This window comes from Periophthalmus magnuspinnatus, chromosome 11, assembly GCF_009829125.3.
Source record: "Periophthalmus magnuspinnatus isolate fPerMag1 chromosome 11, fPerMag1.2.pri, whole genome shotgun sequence".
In the NCBI taxonomy this organism is placed as follows: domain Eukaryota; kingdom Metazoa; phylum Chordata; class Actinopteri; order Gobiiformes; family Gobiidae; genus Periophthalmus; species Periophthalmus magnuspinnatus.
This window is the reverse complement of record NC_047136.2, coordinates 11800513-11820013: the sequence shown is the minus strand read 5'-3', so window position 1 is coordinate 11820013 and position 19501 is coordinate 11800513. Positions and strand designations below refer to the sequence as shown.

The following is a 19501-nucleotide window of genomic DNA, read 5'->3' as shown; positions in this document are numbered from 1 at the left end:
TTCTATTTCCATTCCTCGTCCTGATCATTATAGCGAGTCCCGCTCTGAAATTGAGTAATGAGCAAACAAACAGATTTGACAGAGCCAGTGATATGACTGCGACCTTTGTAAAAATAGGAAATGTTCTCATCTGCTTAAATTTAGTTTTACCTGCTTCATCCACACTTTTCGACACTTAATTCTGCTCCTCATAATCAGGCCGTGTTGCTAGTTTTTAATTGAACCCACTGTGATTTGGCTGCGAGGCAAAAGCTCCTCTATTCCTCATGTACTTGTGGAAATGTGCACATTTTGTCGGGTCATCTGTGGAGCATATGTGCACTCAGAGAATGAAGCTTTGGGGGCCATTTTCTCTGCTTTATGTTTGTCGCATTAGACGCAGCCGTCCCCCATAAATCCTCAGTTATACAAGTGAAGAAACTGTGGCTGGTGGGCTTTATAAGAACAGACATATCTTAACATGCAGTTGGACTATAGGGGTGTTAATGGATGATTGATCATTTAATCCTCATTAACAGCATGCTAATTTATTATAAAGCTGTACAGTAGTCTAGAGTAAATGCAGAAAACCATCTGAGAACCTGTGAACATAAATTTAAGAAACAGACTAAAACACACACACTCATAGCAGGCTTCACAGAAATAATTAAAGAAAATGTATGTCTAACCTGAAGAAAGATTGGATGACATTTTAAAAGACTGCATCACCTCAAATATAGGTGTATTGTTTTCTTTCTCATTAAAGATTAGTTTCTCCTATAACTACTTAGGGTCTGATGCAGTTAAAGAAAGATAAAACATTACAGATAATAGTTAGTTACCAAAACACTTCCATTTTGAAATTAAACACAAATAAAGCTGCAAGCGGCAATGATCAGCCCTCTCCCGCCACCACCCAGAGCACTTGAAGAGGACACTAACGTGCCCCATTTCATCCCTTTTTTTCTAGGCTGGCTAAATTGGTAAAAGTACAGTGGGAACAGTTTATCCTGTGGTGTGCTGTTGTGCACACTCTATTCCTGTCGGGTTGCATTTGGCATGGATGTCATTGACTTTTTTGATCGGGATGCCAAAATGTAATTTTGTTCAAAATTGGAAACTGCTAGAAATTTAATTTTGAGTGTGTTTTCGGCATTGTTCACTGGGTGAAAAATGGGGGGGATGGTCCCGAGAAACATAAGAAGATTAAAGCCACAAGTGGCATCGAATGGCCCTTGCAACCTACCACTTCCTCAGGGTGGTGCTAATGTGCCCCCAGTCTGTGTATTAGAGGGGCTTTGCGGTGTACTCATCACTAAACAAATACACATTGGCAAGTCAATACGCATTGGCCATGGCACCATCATCATTCATCTGCATGGCAACATCGTGCAAAATACAACTTTGATCCCATCACTTTAAAAAAACAAAAACAAAAAAAAACATTTTCAGCCCTGCATACAAATGCATTTCTTATTTTGGAGGAGTCACTATCTCACCAGTTTAGTTTTTTTTTCCACAAAGAGTAGGTTTTTCCAAGAAGGTTTCACAACTGGTTCATATTTGAGTCCAACTTTGTATGCGCAAACAGGAACAAATTTTGAAAGTGGAAAATTTCCAAAAATCCGTACTGATAATTTGGAAATAAATAAATAATTTGGATAACTTTTGATGCCCCACTTTCCTTGATGTACAATGATTTCCAGCCCTGTCAGTGAAACACCCTAGGAGGAGGTAGTTAAAATGCAACGTTAGTGAAAATGCTGACTCAGTATTTCAGAATTTTCAGTCCATGATGGGCAACTTCCGGTTTGTCAGGGGGCATGGCCTTAATAATATTTTTTGTTTGTCTTCATGTGATGAAAGTGTGTACCCAATTCCATGGCTCTACAACAAAGTATATGTTGGGATGACGCACATTGGTGTAATGTATCTTCACTTTTTCTGTACTGTACAAGAAGTAGAATTCCTAAAACAATTGGCTATAATTAAATTGCCCAAACTGTTAAACATTTTAGACAAAGCAAATCTTTATCTTTTTCATCTATTCCAATTCAGTAATTTCAAGTCAACTTCAACTTGACTCCCAATGCAATGTCTATCTACACAATCAAGTTTGGCATGTTAAAATGCTAAACTTAGACCGATGTTAACAATTCATAAGGGAAATTACAGTAATTCATATATTACAATACAATTAATAATATTTTTTGTTTTTTCTGTTTATTCAAATTGCCACATTTTCTAATACTGTTTCTATGCAATGTAAGGTGCATTCACACAAAACTGTGACACACCTAGAACTTAACCTGGACAATAAAGCGACTAAACCAGGGCTTGTTCGAGACCAATTATGCCTTCATTAGGACTAAAGTGGGCTCACACTAGGACCAAATCAAGACAAGTCTGACGGTACCGTAAAGTCTCACTTTATTCACACAGGATTATATTAACAGATTTTGAAAACTGGCCTTAATTTGACTATCATAAATCAGCTTTCTTTCATCTTAAACTTCAGCCTCTTTTTCTTGGCCACTCCATGTAATTCCCAGCCCCACCCTAAAATCTCAGTAACGAGTTATGATCTGAAAGTGTTGCAGTCTACATGTGAGAGTCCCCACGCTAATAACACTAAATCTGTCGCCTTCCTGTTCATGCAGTCACACACTCATATAGGGTTTTCATGCTTCTTGGGGACATTACATTGACTTACATTCATTTCCTGGAGACTGATCCTAATCTTAACCATACTCGCCACTTGCCTAACCTTAACCAAAACCCTAAATGTAACATATTTTAACCCATATCTGAACTTTAAACCATGTTGTTATCGCACATGTTCAGTTTTCATCTTTTTGAGGACATTACATTTCCTGAAGACTGATCCTAACCTTAAACATAATCACCACCTTTACCAAAGTTAACCCATATCTGATCTTTAAACCATATTGTTGCTCTGATAATAAAGGATTTATGCGATGGAGACTTGTTTTTGTCCCCATAAGAAAGGTAGACGCCCATGATGCCCAGATTTTAGTCCCCCCAATGTCATAAACACCCGTCTGCACCTGATCTGAACACAGGCAAAGAAGGAGTCTTGATCGTCTTCTCAGCCCCCTGCTCTCCCCACATGAAACCCAGTATCAATTAGCACCTCTGCACTCTAACGAGGTGGTGCAGACTGCGACTAATTGAACACTGTTGCCATGGAAGCACCAGATGCCAAAGGGAAGAAAAAACTTACTTGCAAAATGAAGGTTGTAAAATTTGAAGATGATTTTGGAAATTATTTTAGTATTTGTACGTATATAAGAAATAAGGCTGACAATATGATCATTTTTATTCTCTTATTGATCAAACTATTTTAAAAAGGGCTTCAGTGTTTCCTGACCCAAGCATATCACTGTATAGAAATGGCTGAAATGACTCTCAATCTCCATTCAGATTTGATACATTTGAAATGCATCAAATTTGAATTGAGACTATTGTTTAAATTAATAATATTGTGCTTAAGGTCTAAACCTGTTCATTTCTGATTTATTGTTTACAAATACAGTTGCAGATGTTTTTAGTAATGCTGTTTCTTTTGTTCCCTGTAGTGAACCAGATAAAGGCTTTCTTTTAAAATGTTCATATTATATAGTTGGTATGTTGGTCTCTAATGGAAAACTTTAGTCTGGTATAGACAAGTGCTTTACAGAATGAGAAAGACAGTAAAATCACAATACAAACAAATCAAAACATAAATAATCATCATAAAATTACCATTTAAAGGGAAGAGTGCAGAATAAAAACCTTTCAGTCATATGCACAGCTAAACAGAACTGTTTTGAGCCTGGATTTAAACATCGTCAAAGTAGAGGCCTGTCTCACATCTTCAGGAAGACTGTTACAGGTTTTAGCTGCATAAAATTGAAATGCCGATTCTTGTTTAGTCCTGACTCTGGGCACCAGCAGGAGGCAAGTCCCTGAAGTCCTCAGAGTGTGAGATGGTTCATATGGCACTAACATGTGGGAGATGTACTTTAGTGCTAGGCCATGGAGAGACTTGTTCACAAGCAGAGCTGCTTTAAAGTCTATTCTCTGAGCTACAGAAGCCAGTGCAGAGACCTGAGCACAGGACTTATGTGTGCAGTGTTCTGGATGCACTGTAGGTGTTTTAACACACGTTTGGAGAGGTCAGTGAGCAGGCTCACACAGTAGTCTAATCTACTGGAGACAAATTCCTAGTAAAAGTATATCCAACAATACATTTTCAAATTCACTTTGAGTACAATAGGTTAGCATGTTCCTAGTACTTTTTCTTTGGTGAAGCTTCATTCTGTCTTCAACATTTAAACTGTAGTCAGACATAGACAGCACAGCGGCTGCACATTTTGGGACATGAGCTAACTCAGACATGAGCAAACTACGGCCCGGGGTCGTAGTTTCTTTGTAGTCTTATTAATCCGGCCCGCCGACCAAATTATATTAAAATAGGTAAGGGTGAACCTTGTTCAATTTACCCTTTCAAGTTGTTGATCTTTTGGCACTTGATAAAACTGAATGTGTTTTTCTATAGGATCTTGTATATCCTGGCCTGGCCCCTCTGCTAAATTTTATAACCCATTGTGGCCCGTGTGTCAAAAAGTTTACCCACCTCTGAGCTAACTGCTATTACTTTTCTGTTGTGTCATTCTTTAGTTTTGTCTTAAGTCTGCCCCCTCCATTTTGTCCTAAATATCAAATACATGTTTAAAGCAATCACAGTCCACTTATAGCCTTAGCATTACTGAGGTGACTGTACCCTGCTCAATGGCCTGAAATAAGCACTTGAACATTGATGTCCATATATAATTCCTTTCTTTTCTGCATTTCCTGATTTGGCAGGGAAAGGATATCGGGACAGTGGGGGGTAAAAAGGTCCTTTCTATTTGGCTTTGAATGGTCCCAAGTCCAGATGCGTTGGGCTACAGCTGAGCATGTGCGTCATCGCTAAATGCTAGTAGTCATTTGTGAGGCGGTCTCCTGGGGGGCACAGCACTGGTCTCTCTATCACAGCGTATGCTAACACCAGGGGGGGTTAATGACTAGCTTTGCCAATGGGGGAATAGCGTTTGGATGTTTTGTATAGGAAAAATCAGGCCTAAAGAGTCTTGACAGAGGAGAGAGAACACAGTGCACTCAAGTGATTGAGCCAAGTGGGTATTCATCATCATTGCAACATGAGCCAAAAATCATTATAAGATCCTTTCACTAATGTTTATGCCAGAGAAAGATAGGTTTGTCAGCTGAAGAAAATGAACGACTTGGTAAACAAATATTTTGGTTCATTTTAGTGAGTACACTCTCAGCTCAGGTAACTTGGAGGACCTTTTCATTCAAAACCTACTATAATATGATTTCAGATGGAGGGTAGCGGTCTACACACTATAGGTGCTTCACGGTTACTGAATTAACACAAAAGATGATCCAACTAATTATTTTTAACTTGATCATTTTAGATTTGAAAGTAGGTTCACAAATCGTTATTACAGTGATATTAACCATGCATATATCAGGACAAAATATCTGAATTTTGACAGTAAAATAAATCTATCATGGACTCAATCTTGAAGTATAGGCAGTTTACAGTGTATGATTTTGAATGCACCCTTTTTATTTAATTAATTTGTTATGCAGAGAGTAAGGGGGAGTTTTACAAGGCATATGAAAACTAAATTTATAAGCTACTGCAATTAGGGAAGGGTCTATATTGGATTAAATGTTTTTCCAAAAGTTTCAAAAGTAGTCTTCTGGACAATGATTTTGAAACCAACACTTTTGGACTTCAATCTCGATGCCATTATCACGTCCAAAGTTGCTTCCTGGAAAACAGAATTGGACCATCGAGGGTTTACATGCTCTGCTAGTATAGGGCTAATAATGTCTTTTTTTTTTTTTTTTTTATGTTTTTCTCTCCGAATCCTACATTTGAGTGCAGAACTAGTCTGGCATAATGATAAGTGTGGTAAATAGATAAAGGTACTTCACTGAAAAGCTGAAACCAGAAGCATAATTTTGTCTATTAGTCACAGTGTTCAAAAAGGACATTTCACCAGAGCGGTTCTTGTAATGCTCCAGCCGTGCCTGTAATTGTCCTTCAAGAAAAATTTATTTAAAAAGTGCAAGTACGTCATCCAAGATTTAAACAACAGAATGTGAATGAGAGAGAAAAAGAGCCAGTGTCAGAAGGGATGTGTCTTCAAATGGCTGTATTTTAACATAGCTATTATCCAAAACATTCTTTTGTAGGAGTTTGCATAAAGTTATTTTAACAGTGACACAGGAAGGAAGTTGATACGTTTCTAAATAGCAGGGTATAGCTTAAATATCTTTCATGGCAGCTTCCCGTTGACTGCCTTTTTTTCCTTTTGAAAAGATATAACAATTAGTTTTAAATTATTAATTGATTTACTGAAATCCACAAACTGAAAATTCACAGACGCTTGAACCTTTTCATTATTAGGGATTGGCTCTACAAGCTTCTTATCATTAATCTTAGGGCTCAAAGTCCTTTCAACAGACACAGAAATCACATCTCTGGTGTTGAATAATAGGACCACTTTCTGAAGGTGTGTGGAAAAAATAATAATTTCACAAGACATTCTACTTTGTACCAGCTTTTGCCTTATGAGGACAGGCCCCGCAATTAGAGACAATAACCTTAACCAGGTCAACAAATCTACAATCTGACAGTTAAAAGGCAAAATCTACCAATATCCTCATTTTACACTATAAGTATTTCTTTATTCTAGCACACATGAAAACCACCTATGTACTTAATAAGAAACATAGTTGTTGTAGATGTTAGAATAGGCTCCGACATGCTGCTAGTAACACCTGAAAGAAATAACTAAATCAACTCTAACCAAATCTGTTTTAGCACAATTAACTTACACATGACTTAATTCCCTCCCTTACTGACCACCACTCCGCTTGTGAATGGGGTAAATATCAATAAGAAGTTTTTCTTGTGTCCTGAAGGACCTTGTGTACTGAACACGGAGCTCTTGAACTTGACTTTGTATCGGCCCCAAGACTGTTACTATAGCAACAGAGGCAGAACAGCATATTACAAGGAGAGGACCTGAACAAAGGAGTTACAGAGGAGTTTGAGCTGAATTACTCGACTTTTTCTCTCATAAATAATAAGTGATTGTAACAGCAGTACTTTGTGACAAAAAGCAGACCACACGCTGTCTTCATATTATTATTAAACATTTTACAGACCAGAAAGAGACATGACACTATTTGACAGCTGATTGGCTGTCCTTTGGTGGTCCACCCTGTTTCACCTCTCCATCAGAAAAAGCTGCTCTAAATCTGTGCTAATGTCCAAAATGTATGTGTCATGTGAACACTAGTGAGGTGAACTAGTGTTAAAGATTTATAGATTTATATTGCTTTCTCCCGTCATGCAATGAAAATCAGGTACCCCACCCCAACTTTTAAAAGCCAATCTAGTGGCAACAGTGGCTCAGTTAGAGTGTTGGTCCCCCAACCCGAAGGTCGGAAGATCGAGTCCCACTCGGACCAAGTTCTGTCGTTGTGTCCTTAGGCAAGACACTTCACCCACATTGCCTAGTATGAAAGTGGTGTGTGCACGAATGATAGGTGGTGGTCGGAGGGGCTGATGGCGCAGATTGGCAGCCTCGCTTCCGTCAGTCTGCCCCAGGGAAGCTGTGGCTACAATAGCTTACCATCACCAAGTGTGGAAATGAATGAATAATGACTATAGTGTAGCGCTTTGAGAGGCTTTGAAAAAGAGCATTACAAGTGTAAGCCAATATTATTATTATTATTAAGAAGAAACATTTCGGGAGACATTTTTGCTTGCAGTTTTGAATGCAAAAGGTACATTTACAAACACCTGATAATTTCTATTAGTGAGAAGACCCTAGAACTAACAATACTACAACATTACATAAGAGGGAGTGCATACAGTTGTTTGTTTTTTGTTTTAATAAAAAAAAAAAAATGCAATTCAGAAATATACTCATAATAGAACTTCAGACTCAGATGTAATCATATAACTAATGAAAAAAGCACGTTTCAAACTTTTCACACCAAATACACTTGCAGTACCACCTCATAAAATATTTGGCTTTTCAAGTACCATCAGGAATAGATGAATACTCAACCGGATGCAAAATATGACTCAACTTGAGCTTAATCATGACTGGGTGTAAAATTGCAAGAGGGCATAACTTTACTGAAGCATATGCAAAACTTTTAGCTTTTAAGAAATACATACAAGAACTACAGATCAATGGCAAATATGTGCTCATTTTGTAGTACTGTTTTGCATGAATTCCTTGCCATGCATAAACTGCTCCATGTTTGGGCAATGTATATGTAACCTTACATTAAGGTAAACTCATTAATCATGTAAATTGAGTGAAATCACTGGGTCTGATGAAAAGGTAAAGGGTCCAGTGTGGCACATCTTGTATCTACATGTCTTTTCCGGAGGTGAACTCAAAATGCAGCTGTTGCCTGGATACTATTTCCAATGGCAACACTTGAGCCTGCGAGGTGAGGTGAGCAGCTCTTTTCAAAGGATTCAAGTAATATAACCAACACGGCCTGCTGCGGCGCTGTCTGTGTATCTGTGTGTGCGTGTGGGGGTGTGTGTGTGTGTGTGTGTGTGTGTGTGGAGATGGACCGGAAGTGCGATAACAACAGTCGCGCACACACTCGCACACATAAAGCAAAGCAAAACGTGTAAAGTTCTCCTGTCTCACACAATGCCGGCCCTAAAAGGGCTTACCGTAATCTTTTTCCCAGACTTTGACAAAAGGCCAATATGTCATGAAAAACAAAATTGTGCTTACTCACATTATCATCATTAGTTTGCCTGTATGCATAAGTCTACATAACAGTTGTCTTTATATACACTATATACCAGTGCATCTTGCTCTCCAATATAATTATACTATTTGCACAACATACTGGATTGAAAATCACCCTGCATCCAGTAAGAATCCCACTTTCCATTGCCCATCACATGAGATATGGTTTCATAAGAATGTTTTTCCATACTTTTAGAGCTCAGCTTATACAAGAGGGATGCTTATGCTTGGTGAGAGCACACTGCCACCATTTGTTGCTCTGTTGTAACTGCTGGCTTCAGTGGCTGGTGAAATAGAAAAGTAATTTCAACTGTAATGAACTGACCCTGCCTTATTCTTTATAGCTTATTGTACAGTGGTTTTATGTGAGTCTTATGAGGTCATGTGGATTTCACTTATTATCTCAACCATTAATCGCAATTAGTGATTGCATCCCTAATTAAATCAAGGTATTGTTACTCCAAAATTAGGCGTAAATACATTTAAAGGTGCTGTATATAAGTTTTCTGGTTAAGGCTACCAGCTTGTCTCCATGGAGATGCAATTTTTTTTGCCCAGAATTTTCCACAGCATGGCATTAAATATATCTGTCTCCAAAGAGATAGGCAGGTGATGCCTCCAGGCCAAGTCAGATCTGCAAAGAGGTGGGTCCACTCACTACAATAAGTATGCATGTTTTACAAGGGATTTTTAACAGTAAAAAATCTGTAATTAAAAAAAGGCAAGCTGGAGGAGTATAATGCCTTAATATGGAACACTGCAGACAAAGCAATAACAATGGAGACAAGTATACATTCTATCAGAAAAGTTACATGAAGAACCTTTAAGATGCTTCCCTGGAAAGGTGTTCCAGGCACGTCCCACCGGGAAGAGGCCCCGGGGAAGACCCAGGACACGCCGAAGGGACTAAGTCTCTTGGCTGGCCTGGGAATGCCTCGGGATCCTCCTGGATAAGCTGCTGGAAGTGTGTGTGGAGCGGGAAGTCTGGCCTCTCTGCTGAAACTGCTGCCTCCACAACCTGGCCTCAAATAAAGTGGAAGACAATGGATGGATGAACCTTTAAGAAAAAAACATTATGAAAACTGCTCTTATTCATAACCCATCACTGAACACTATTGTTTGCATTTGCTCTCCTCTTTTCACTGTGATCCATCAATAAGGTCCTAAGTTCCTAACCTAAAGAGCTTAACAGGAACCAAGTCATACGTCATTGCATACACTTGAACTCTATGTGTAAACAGGAAGGTACTCTCCATCAGAGGACTCCGTAATATGATTCATCTGTACAACACCTACAGCCTATTGAAAATCAGAGTGTCTCATCCACCACATCAGAAATGAACACAAGCCCAGATTCTATTCAACAGCAAAGACCCACACAGGCGAGTCATTTCAGCATAAAAAATAACAAAATACACAAGAGGAGATTCTTATTTGGAGGACTGTGAAAGAGAAGGGAAACACTTTTTGCCTTGTGGATTGTCTGACTAACTATATATTTGGAGAGAGGTTTTTTTTTTTGGTAATCTTTACTTCCACAGAAATAGTATAGCTTTTAAACAGTTGCCTTTATTATATAGTTGATATGTGCTGTCACAAGAGTAGAAAATAAACAATCCAGACCTTTCTAGTGAGGGAAAGCTGTCTAATCAAATGTATTGATTGTACTTAGAAATACATGTTCAACTAGAGGTCCACATTGTTTTGCTTGATTTTGGGTACATATTGTGTACCTATTAGCCTACTTGTAAAAATGTGATTAGATGGTTTGCCAAAACTGCAACTCTTACTTTTACTTTTGTTAGGCCTAGTATACAATGGTCTATATACAATGGCGTTCTAAACATTATTAAAAGTGTTGCTATTGTCAAGTTCAAAGTAGTCAAGGCAATACTGTGTATAATGATTATATCAATGTTTGATTGGGTACTAGATTGATAAGTGTGTTATACTTTCCTTTAGTGGTGAGGTTATAGGACTGGGCCACCAAAAGAACTGAATAAAGTGGTAATTATTACATTACTGGGAACCAGGGTTACTGCTTGTCCATATAAACACATACGTATTATATAAAAAGTGATATTAAAAAAGAAAACAGGATAACATAAATATTATTTGCAAATAATCAACACATTTGGAAATTCTGACTTTAAGGTAATATATTGTGAGCGCGGCCTATTGCCATTACATAATTCGTTTGTGTGTTATAGTTGATAATTTAAACAAAAAAATATAAAAAAGGGTGTTATAGCACTTATTATCAATCAATTTAAATATATCATTTGCGTCTGCCCCACAATGTCCTACCAGATTACACAAACTGGCCCACTTTATCTTGAGGTGGTCACAGCAGGGAGCTCTACATTAGGGGGCAGTCCAAAGTCCATTGTAATGACAAATATTATGCACTTGTTACCTTTATCCAGCCGGTGGCAGTAGTGAGCTCTGTTGGTCCTGGCGAAAAGTGACCAGAGATGCTTCAGTTGGAGGGAGATTACAATACATACAGAAAGGTCTGCAAAATAAACAGAAATAAACGCAAATTAGGATTTATTACACAACATTATAAAGCAATGCCAAGATACGTGTGACTGTTCTAAGACCACTTAACGTTTTTCAACTATATAAATCCATGTATTTTCTTTATTTTCATGTTAAATGGCGTCAGTTGAAGCCGTAAGACTCTCGTTAAAGTCAGGTTATCTCAACGTTCACTCCACGCCCCGGAGCGATTACTCACTTTAAATTTCCGCATTGACCTATTACTGTTTGCGCTGGTACGTGATCTGTTGCTAGCAGAGACAACAGCTAGCAGCCTGGGAACAATGTCAAGGTTTCTTTTGAAGGCAAACTTGAGGGCTTGTATAGCCTCTCAGATCAGGATGGCGTCTGACCAGGTAAGCCCAAGTGTTGTCCGAAAATCACTGATGTGGTTTAGCTTTAGCTGCTCCTGGGACCAATGTGGGCTAGCGTGGCTAACGTAGCAAGTAACTTCATTGAAAGGTCATCTTTCTGTTGTCAGTTTGTCAACATTATGAAGAAAATGATCACATCAAATTGTTACATACGGACGAGGCAACCGCTATAGTTCTAATTATAGTTTGGTCCGAGATGGGTCCAAACTAGGACTTTTGGCTAGTTTAAAAAAGTTGCGTCACTTTTCATAACGTTATATATAGTAGTATTTTGCAACATTACTGTGCTCCAACAGCGCCAAGCAGCTGTTTACAGTGCACATAAGTTAATCTTGCAAAATAAAGAAATTTCACTTTTAACTGCATTAAAAGTATTTGCATTTTCTAACCGGTCATTCATTGCTTCTGCTCTCAGCTCGGTGAGTTGGGCAAAGGTGCAGGAAAAGGTGGTGGTGGAGGAGGCTCCGTGAGGGAGGCAGGGGGTGCCTTTGGGAGGAGACAAGCCGCAGAAGAGGAGAGATACTTCAAGTGAGACCCGTATGTTAAAGGTTTACACAAACACTGTTGGATTTACCTTTGTTCCATGTTGTCTGTGCAGGCAGAAGGAGAAGGAGCAGATGGAGGCTCTGAGGAAGCATCATAGTGAGGAAATCGACCACCATAAAAAGGAAATTGAGCGCCTACGGAAAGAAATTTGTCGCCACGAGGGAAAGATCAGAAGGCTGAAGCATGACGACTAGAGAATCTAACCATAATTTACTCCAAGCATTTTATCACAGATGCTGCCGCCTGCTGGGCTAAATCATTTGATCATACATTTATTCCAATAAAGTCTTAATTTTTCACTTGTGACTTAAGCTTTTTTAATGAATGTTTATTTATGCATACTATTAAGACTGCACTGATATAGGCCTACATGTGTCTTGTGTAGTGTAAGTTTACAGTAGTAAAGGTTTACTACCATTGAAATGTGGCTTAATTTTACCTCTGCATTGGCCTTTCTCTTGATTTTGATTTTTGAGGGTAAAGCATTGGGTAAATTAGTTCTGGGAACTATCAGAGGGAACTATCAGGATCCATCCCATCAATGGGATGGATCCTGAAACGGTTCCCCCAATTCTTGAAACCTGTTTAAAAAAAAACTGCGATCCTGTAAGTACTGATACACTTAAGACCTGAAACATTCAAGGAAAAATGTTGGATATGAGGGATGTTGATAGTCTTGGTAGGCAAGTACCTTAACTTAAACGAATAACATAAAACACTGGAGCATATATTTCTATGTTATAGTAAAAGTTGTAGGAGTGAAGACGTTTCGCTGCTATTCCAAGCCACTTCTTCAGTTCTGGTCAGATTGCTGGTGAACACTGCCTTATATCTATCTGCAGGAAGGAGCTAACTACACTGAAACTGGAAACAGCTGTTTACACTTCCGGCCTAAATAAGCCTACATTCAGTTACAGTGTTGGCAGGTACTTTTTTATTTGAAAATATCCACCTTCACGTTCATCTTCCTTATTTTGTGTCTAATACTAGCTAGACAAACATGTTTTTATATCTTAAAAAGCATTGATCAAACTTCCCGTGGCATTTTTGTCAGCCCCAAAAATGTGGTTGGTTAATTTTGCGGTACCAAGGGTTACATCTTGCAGAATTAAAAAGGTGATGTTTTCTTTTGCCCTGGTTAAAAAAAAAACCAACAATGCACTCGCTCACCTCTGCAGCGCGCGCCTCCTGTGTGGCTGCTCTCGTCGCTTCACGCGAGATTTGCTGGCGTTGTTTGGGCGAGAGCCGACGACGATACCGTTGTCTGGAAAATTGTCTCGTGTCTGAAGCACATATTTGATATTAACTATTTCTGCTTTCCTTGCCGTATAGTAGAGATACAGTTGTGAAATCGCCACTGCAGCGCTTCTGAAATTGGCCGGTGAGTTTTGCTAACTGTTTCCATTGTGTGATTTACGGTGCAAATGTGTTTGGTTTGCAAAAGGTGTCTCGGCACGGCAAGGCCTTGCACCTATCAGCCCGATGGCTAGCCACATATGTGTAATATTTCACTTCATTGTAACTTGGAAACTGTTTTCATAGCCCCAAATGCATTCGTGTCTAATGCTTTTGTGCGAATCTGTTGCATGTGTATTTCGCCTTGGTCATCATTGTATATAAATAAAATAAGTCTTGCGCGGCTGCTAACAATCCATGTGAAGGGGGCGGGACTGGCTGTTTATTCAAATCCTTATTATTAACACATATATTACCAAATGCATCGGTGTATTTGTGTACTCCAAATTATGATGAAATCGCCATTATACCAAACTGTAAACTGCACAGAACAACCTGTAACGTTTTTCATTATGTTTTTAGTACAGGATATGGCGGAGTTGAACGGTAGCTCTGTCCTATTAAAGGAAGAAGAAGAGCCCATGGAAACCTCTGCTCCACACACCGAGAACTACCAGACCCTAATCGATGCTGGGCTGCCCCAGAAAGTGGCTGAGAGTTTAGACAATATCTTCCAAACAGGTGGGGGATATGATTAGTTAAACTAAGTAAAGTGAATTAAAATCACAAAGTGACTACCTTTTTCTGTTGTAGGTTTGGTGGCCTATGAGGATCTGGATGAGAGGGCCATTGATGCTTTGAGGGAGTTCAATGAAGAAGGTGCCCTGACTGTACTTCAGCAGTTCAGAGAGAGTGACCTCTCACACGTGCAGGTAACACTTCAGTTATTCTTTCATATTTGTATAATATTTACTCTATTAAATTCATGTCTTTGATTAGAACAAAAGTGCTTTCCTTTGTGGAGTTATGAAGACGTACAGACAAAGGGAAAAACAGGGGAGCAAAGTACAAGAATCCACTAAGGGCCCAGACGAAACCAAAATAAAGGTAATCAAAATATATTATACCCATTTGCACAATACCTACCAAAATTCTAACAGTTTTATTTGTTTTTCTCAGGCCCTTTTGGACAGGACTGGTTACACATTGGATGTAACCACAGGACAGAGAAAATATGGAGGGCCTCCTCCCGAGGAAGTGTTCACGGGCTCACAACCTGGGATTGGGACTGAGGTAATAATCAATTTCATGGTCTATTCTGGGTCATCTGAATGGCACTATAATCTGAATTGCTTTTCTGTTTGTCTCGTGTTACTCAATATATTCTCAGAGTTACTAAATCATTTTCCTTTTGTATTTAAAGTGTATTTATAGTGTTAAATTGTTGTTGTAATTCTACCTCTTTTTTAGGTTTTTGTCGGTAAAATCCCACGGGACCTGTATGAGGATGAGCTGGTGCCCCTTTTTGAGTCAGCTGGTCCAATCTGGGACCTTAGGTTAATGATGGACCCTTTATCTGGACAGAATAGAGGTTATGCCTTTATCACTTATTGCAACAAGGATGATGCCCAAAAGGCTGTGAAGCTTGTAAGTATGATGATAATGTTTTAATTTTCATCAGTAAAAAAAAAAAGTACTAACTTTTTTTCCCCCCCCCCAGTGTGATAATCATGAAATCCGTCCAGGTAAATACTTGGGAGTGTGTATATCTGTTGCGAACAATCGTCTGTTTGTAGGATCAATCCCAAAGAACAAGACCAGAGAAAGTATTTTAGAGGACTTTGGCAAAGTGACAGGTAAGCTCCTGAACACAAGATGGCAGCAATGAAGTTGTTTGTGTATTAACCTTGTGCTTTTACCACAGAGGGTCTCCAAGAAGTGATATTGTATCACCAACCGGATGACAAAAAGAAGAATCGTGGTTTTTGCTTCCTTGAGTATGAAGACCACAAGTCCGCAGCGCAGGCCCGCCGTCGGCTAATGAGTGGAAAAGTGAAAGTTTGGGGAAACCCAGTGACCGTGGAGTGGGCTGATCCTGTCGCTGAGCCCGATCCTGAGGTTATGGCAAAAGTAAGAAGCTTCTTGGTCATTTTCCACAGCTATTGTTTGTTAATGTGACTAATTTTGATGTGTCTTGTCTTTCTTTAAAGGTAAAGGTGCTCTTTGTGAGGAAGCTGGCATCAGCTGTGACTGAGGAGCTTCTAGAAAAGACCTTTTCCCAATTTGGGAAGTTGGAGCGAGTGAAGAAACTGAAGGATTATGCTTTTGTTCATTTTGAAGAGAGGGATGCGGCTGTAAAGGTGTGTGTGTTTGGGTTTCTTTTTTCACATCCACAGCTTTGCCAGTCCCAGTATTCATATTTTTATGCAAAATCTTTTCAATCAGGCCATGGATGAGATGAACGGGCAGGAGCTGGGGGGAGAAGAAATCGAGATTGTCCTGGCAAAGCCCCCAGACAAGAAGAGGAAAGAACGCCAAGCAGCTCGTCAGACGAGGAATGCAGGGTAAGACTTCAGCGTGTTCTTAATATGAGTGCAGTATATTGTATTCACATTTTTGTTTTGTTGTGTGTAGGTATGATGACTACTATTACTACCCACCCCCACGTATGCCCCCTCCAGGCCGAGGAAGGGGCCGTGGGGCTCGGGGCGGCTATGCCTATCCCCCTGATTACTACGGATATGACGACTACTATGATGATTACTATGGCTACGACTATCATGACTACCGCGGGGGGTATGAAGACCCTTACTACGGCTACGATGACATGTACAGCATGAGGGGCCGTGGTACCCGTCCCGCTCGAGGAGGCCCTCCCCCTCCCCGAGCTCGCGGTGCTCCTCCTGCCAGAGGCCGTGGGGGCTATGCCCAGAGAGGACCACCCCTGGCTGGTCCGCGTGGTGCCCGAGGGGGGCGTGGGGCTCCTTTCCAGCCACAGCGTGGCCGTGGTCCTCGCGGAGCCCGGGGCAATCGCGGTGGCAACGTGGGCGGAAAGAGGAAGGCCGATGTGTTTAACCAGCCTGACTCCAAGCGCCGCCAGACCAACAACCAACAGAACTGGGGGTCCCAGCCCATCGCGCAGCAGCCCCTGCAGCAGGGGGCCGACTATTCCGGTAACTATGGGTATAGTAATGACACCATGGAGTTTTCACAGGATTCTTATGGGCAGCAGTGGAAGTAGATCACCAAAAGGTATTTGTGAAAAGAGAAAATAACACAACATAACAGAAAAAAACAGGAGATTGGCCACAATTTTTTGATTGACTTTTTTATCCTTCATCCCTCATGAAACGATCTGTACATATATTTCTCAGAAAAAACGGACAGACCCCAGAATTGGCTCCAGATGATTGGCTGCAAAGCCTTTTGGCTGAAGAATGAACGTAACCGTTGTGGTGAAAGAATTCTTACTCGGTTACATTGGGACATGTGTCTTTAAAAATACATACTAAACACTTTTATTGTTACTTGATGTTTCTGATTCTTTTAAAGCCAACCATGAACATTCATAAAAATGGACATCATTCTCAAAAGTCTGAGAGGACATTAAATAAATATTACTGCCTTGCAGAAAGTCTTTTCCAAGCCCTCCCCCTCCCTTTCTTGTAATCCCTTATTTGTGGTTTTTCATAGTTGCTTAGGGCTTTGCTTGTAAATAAATGCCTATCGTTAGAGCTTCATAACTTCATTTTTTGCAAAGGTGGAGAAAAGAATCCACAGGAAGGACAAAATCAAGTTTTGTAATGTTCAAAGTGTATGCCTAGCATTTATAGAGGTAGTCAAATTGTGTTTTTTTTAAAAATGATATCATAACTTCCTATGTTTTCTTTCAACATACCCAATAGAATTTGGTTTGGCTTACCTTAAGAGCCATAGCAGTTTGTTCTCTGATGGTCTTTGTATTTATAACTTTTACGTTTGTTCCGTTTCAATAAAACTCAGCTGAGCATCAGTCAATTGTCAAAAACTCAAATTCAGTGTTGTCATTCAATATTTAATTTAAGCCAAATTTTAACATTTAAGATTCATCCTTTCATTTCTAAATCCAAAAACTTCCACAAACTCATCAGTCAATTTAGGCAATGGGATAAGAGAGCCAAAGACCAGAATTTTAACCCTTTTCAGTGAATGTTACACACTTCACATAGAAATCAAATATAACATCCACCAACCAAAAGGCAAACAATACAACCATCTTCTCATATTGGCCAGATACCACTAAATGTGTATATTTCTAGAATATTCCATTCAGTGTGGTGGCCAAACAAACTGGGACTGGGATGTCTCATTGTTTACATCTCTATAAGATGAGAGGCAATTATAGAATGCAAATTATTTTCCAAAATATGCAGCAAAAGCAAAGTGAATTCTCAGCTGTCACAAGTGTTATCCACAATTTACATCAACACCTTCATGAAGAAACTACAGAGCTAAACTCAAAGGGTTAAAATTCATAGATCGTCGTCTTCATTTATTTTTTGTTTTGTTTAGCAGCATTGCCTTCATTGTATTTTGTTTCATGTGTCTGTCCTCTTATTCCAACCTGCCTAGGTGGAGAAGCATTGAGAGCCACTGCGCTAGAGTGAGGAACTCAGCTGACAGTACTCCAGGGTGAGCTCGCCTTGCACAGAGTACTGTCCTCTCCTGTAACTGCAGCTGTCAACACTAGCATTACTCACAAACCAACTTCATCTAAAGAGAAGCATTTAGTGTTACACGGGGTTCAAATTCCCCAAATCATTAAGTTTGGATTTAAAATGAAAATCAAAATGGGTAGTTTGGTCTACATATTTCAATAGGCAAACTGCCCATCATTTAACACTGCATAAACCACAATCACCTGTTGGCCTTGGCCTGGCACATCCCATTCTCCACATCTTTAGTGAGGTGGGCGGTGTTCAGTTCCGTCTTTTAGCACTAGGGGCAGCAGTTCCACCGCAGCATCTGGGTCTTTGTTTGAATTTCTGCCACTTGTGGTGGCAGAGGGTCTGCAGTTAAAAATATGGTGAAAATTATGGCAGATAAAACAATGTTGCAGGATTATTCTAGATCTATTGCGATCTAATAGGTAAAAATGGGCCAGTTAATATTGAAATTGGCTCTTAATAGAACAATGGGATGTGCAACATTTAATGCATTAATGCATTGACGCCACCAGATGGCAGTAAAGTCTTCCTCATTCATAATGTTGTTCAGGTAAGATTTTCATGTAGGAGAGTTTTGCTGTCCATTTTATTTGCCCTGATTTGATCACATTGTCTCACAGGTTTTAGGAAATGTGCTTAAGTAGCATCTCATCTTGGTCTTACTGTGTGTTACCATTTCAGCAGGAACTAGAAGAGCTGCTCAGTCCCAGTGTCAGAGTCCATACATGAGGACCAACCAGTGGGTAAGAATGTTCACCTTTTTGTTCTGCAGTTTGTGTTTATGATGTGCACATTTAGGAGCCACAGAGTTGTCAGCTTTACATATTTAATTTAAATTTTCACAAAATAACATTTTACTGATAATGATTGTATTTTTGCCTCTTTTTGTAGATTCAAGGCAGAACAATGGTTCGAGGAGCAAACTTTCATCCATGAAAAACAGGCCAACTGAGGACTGTTCAAACCAGTTTAGTTTGGTAACTGTAGTAATCCGGAATAGTTTTATTATTAAATGTATAACATTAATGATATTTTTGTTGTCAGTTGCAGAAACCTGTGCTCTGTTTCTCCATGCTGAAAGCGGATCTGCTGAAGTGAAGACCACGAGACGTTTCTGTGCAATGTATAAATGTTTTTACATTTTTGTATATTTATCCTTAACTATTTATAAACTTTTTATAATGTCATCTTAATACAGATTTTGTTCATGTGCGTCTCTTATTGAGGTTTTATACAATTGTATATC

The 19501-nt window shown here is 39.4% G+C and overlaps 2 protein-coding genes across 7 annotated transcripts; both read left to right on the top strand.

Moving 5' to 3' along the window:
- The first annotated feature begins 11605 nt into the window (after positions 1–11605).
- Positions 11606–12619, top strand: LOC117378496 (ATPase inhibitor B, mitochondrial-like). Its single transcript, XM_033975105.2, has 3 exons — positions 11606–11749; positions 12183–12295; positions 12366–12619. The coding sequence occupies exons 1-3, from the start codon at positions 11678–11680 to the stop codon at positions 12505–12507; spliced, it is 327 nt and encodes a 108-aa protein (XP_033830996.1). The 5' UTR covers positions 11606–11677; the 3' UTR covers positions 12508–12619.
- An 892-nt stretch (positions 12620–13511) lies between these two features.
- Positions 13512–19452, top strand: LOC117378266 (heterogeneous nuclear ribonucleoprotein R-like). Of its 6 annotated transcripts, none has more exons than XM_055225282.1 (15): positions 13512–13694; positions 14132–14290; positions 14363–14481; positions 14549–14656; positions 14729–14842; positions 15020–15196; positions 15270–15405; positions 15474–15679; positions 15760–15909; positions 15995–16113; positions 16184–16722; positions 18161–18220; positions 18940–18998; positions 19147–19222; positions 19306–19452. In XM_055225282.1, the coding sequence occupies exons 2-12, from the start codon at positions 14140–14142 to the stop codon at positions 18193–18195; spliced, it is 1854 nt and encodes a 617-aa protein (XP_055081257.1). In that variant the 5' UTR covers positions 13512–13694; positions 14132–14139; the 3' UTR covers positions 18196–18220; positions 18940–18998; positions 19147–19222; positions 19306–19452. The 6 variants fall into 6 exon arrangements, with proteins under 6 accessions (XP_055081257.1, XP_033830712.1, XP_055081256.1 ...); XM_033974821.2 differs by having other exon boundaries at positions 19147–19232; XM_055225281.1 differs by having other exon boundaries at positions 18937–18998.
- The last annotated feature ends 49 nt before the right edge of the window (positions 19453–19501 follow it).

Coding starts and splice junctions, on each gene's coding strand:
- LOC117378496 (XM_033975105.2), top strand. CDS start 11,678: ATGTCAAGGTTTCTTTTGAAGGCAAACTTGAGGGCTTGTATAGCCTCT. Junction 11,750..12,182: donor TCAGGATGGCGTCTGACCAG/GTAAGCCCAAGT, acceptor TTCTGCTCTCAG/CTCGGTGAGTTGGGCAAAGG. Junction 12,296..12,365: donor GAAGAGGAGAGATACTTCAA/GTGAGACCCGTA, acceptor TTGTCTGTGCAG/GCAGAAGGAGAAGGAGCAGA.
- LOC117378266 (XM_055225278.1), top strand. CDS start 14,140: ATGGCGGAGTTGAACGGTAGCTCTGTCCTATTAAAGGAAGAAGAAGAG. Junction 14,482..14,548: donor GTGACCTCTCACACGTGCAG/GTAACACTTCAG, acceptor GTCTTTGATTAG/AACAAAAGTGCTTTCCTTTG. Junction 15,197..15,269: donor CCCAAAAGGCTGTGAAGCTT/GTAAGTATGATG, acceptor CCCCCCCCCCAG/TGTGATAATCATGAAATCCG.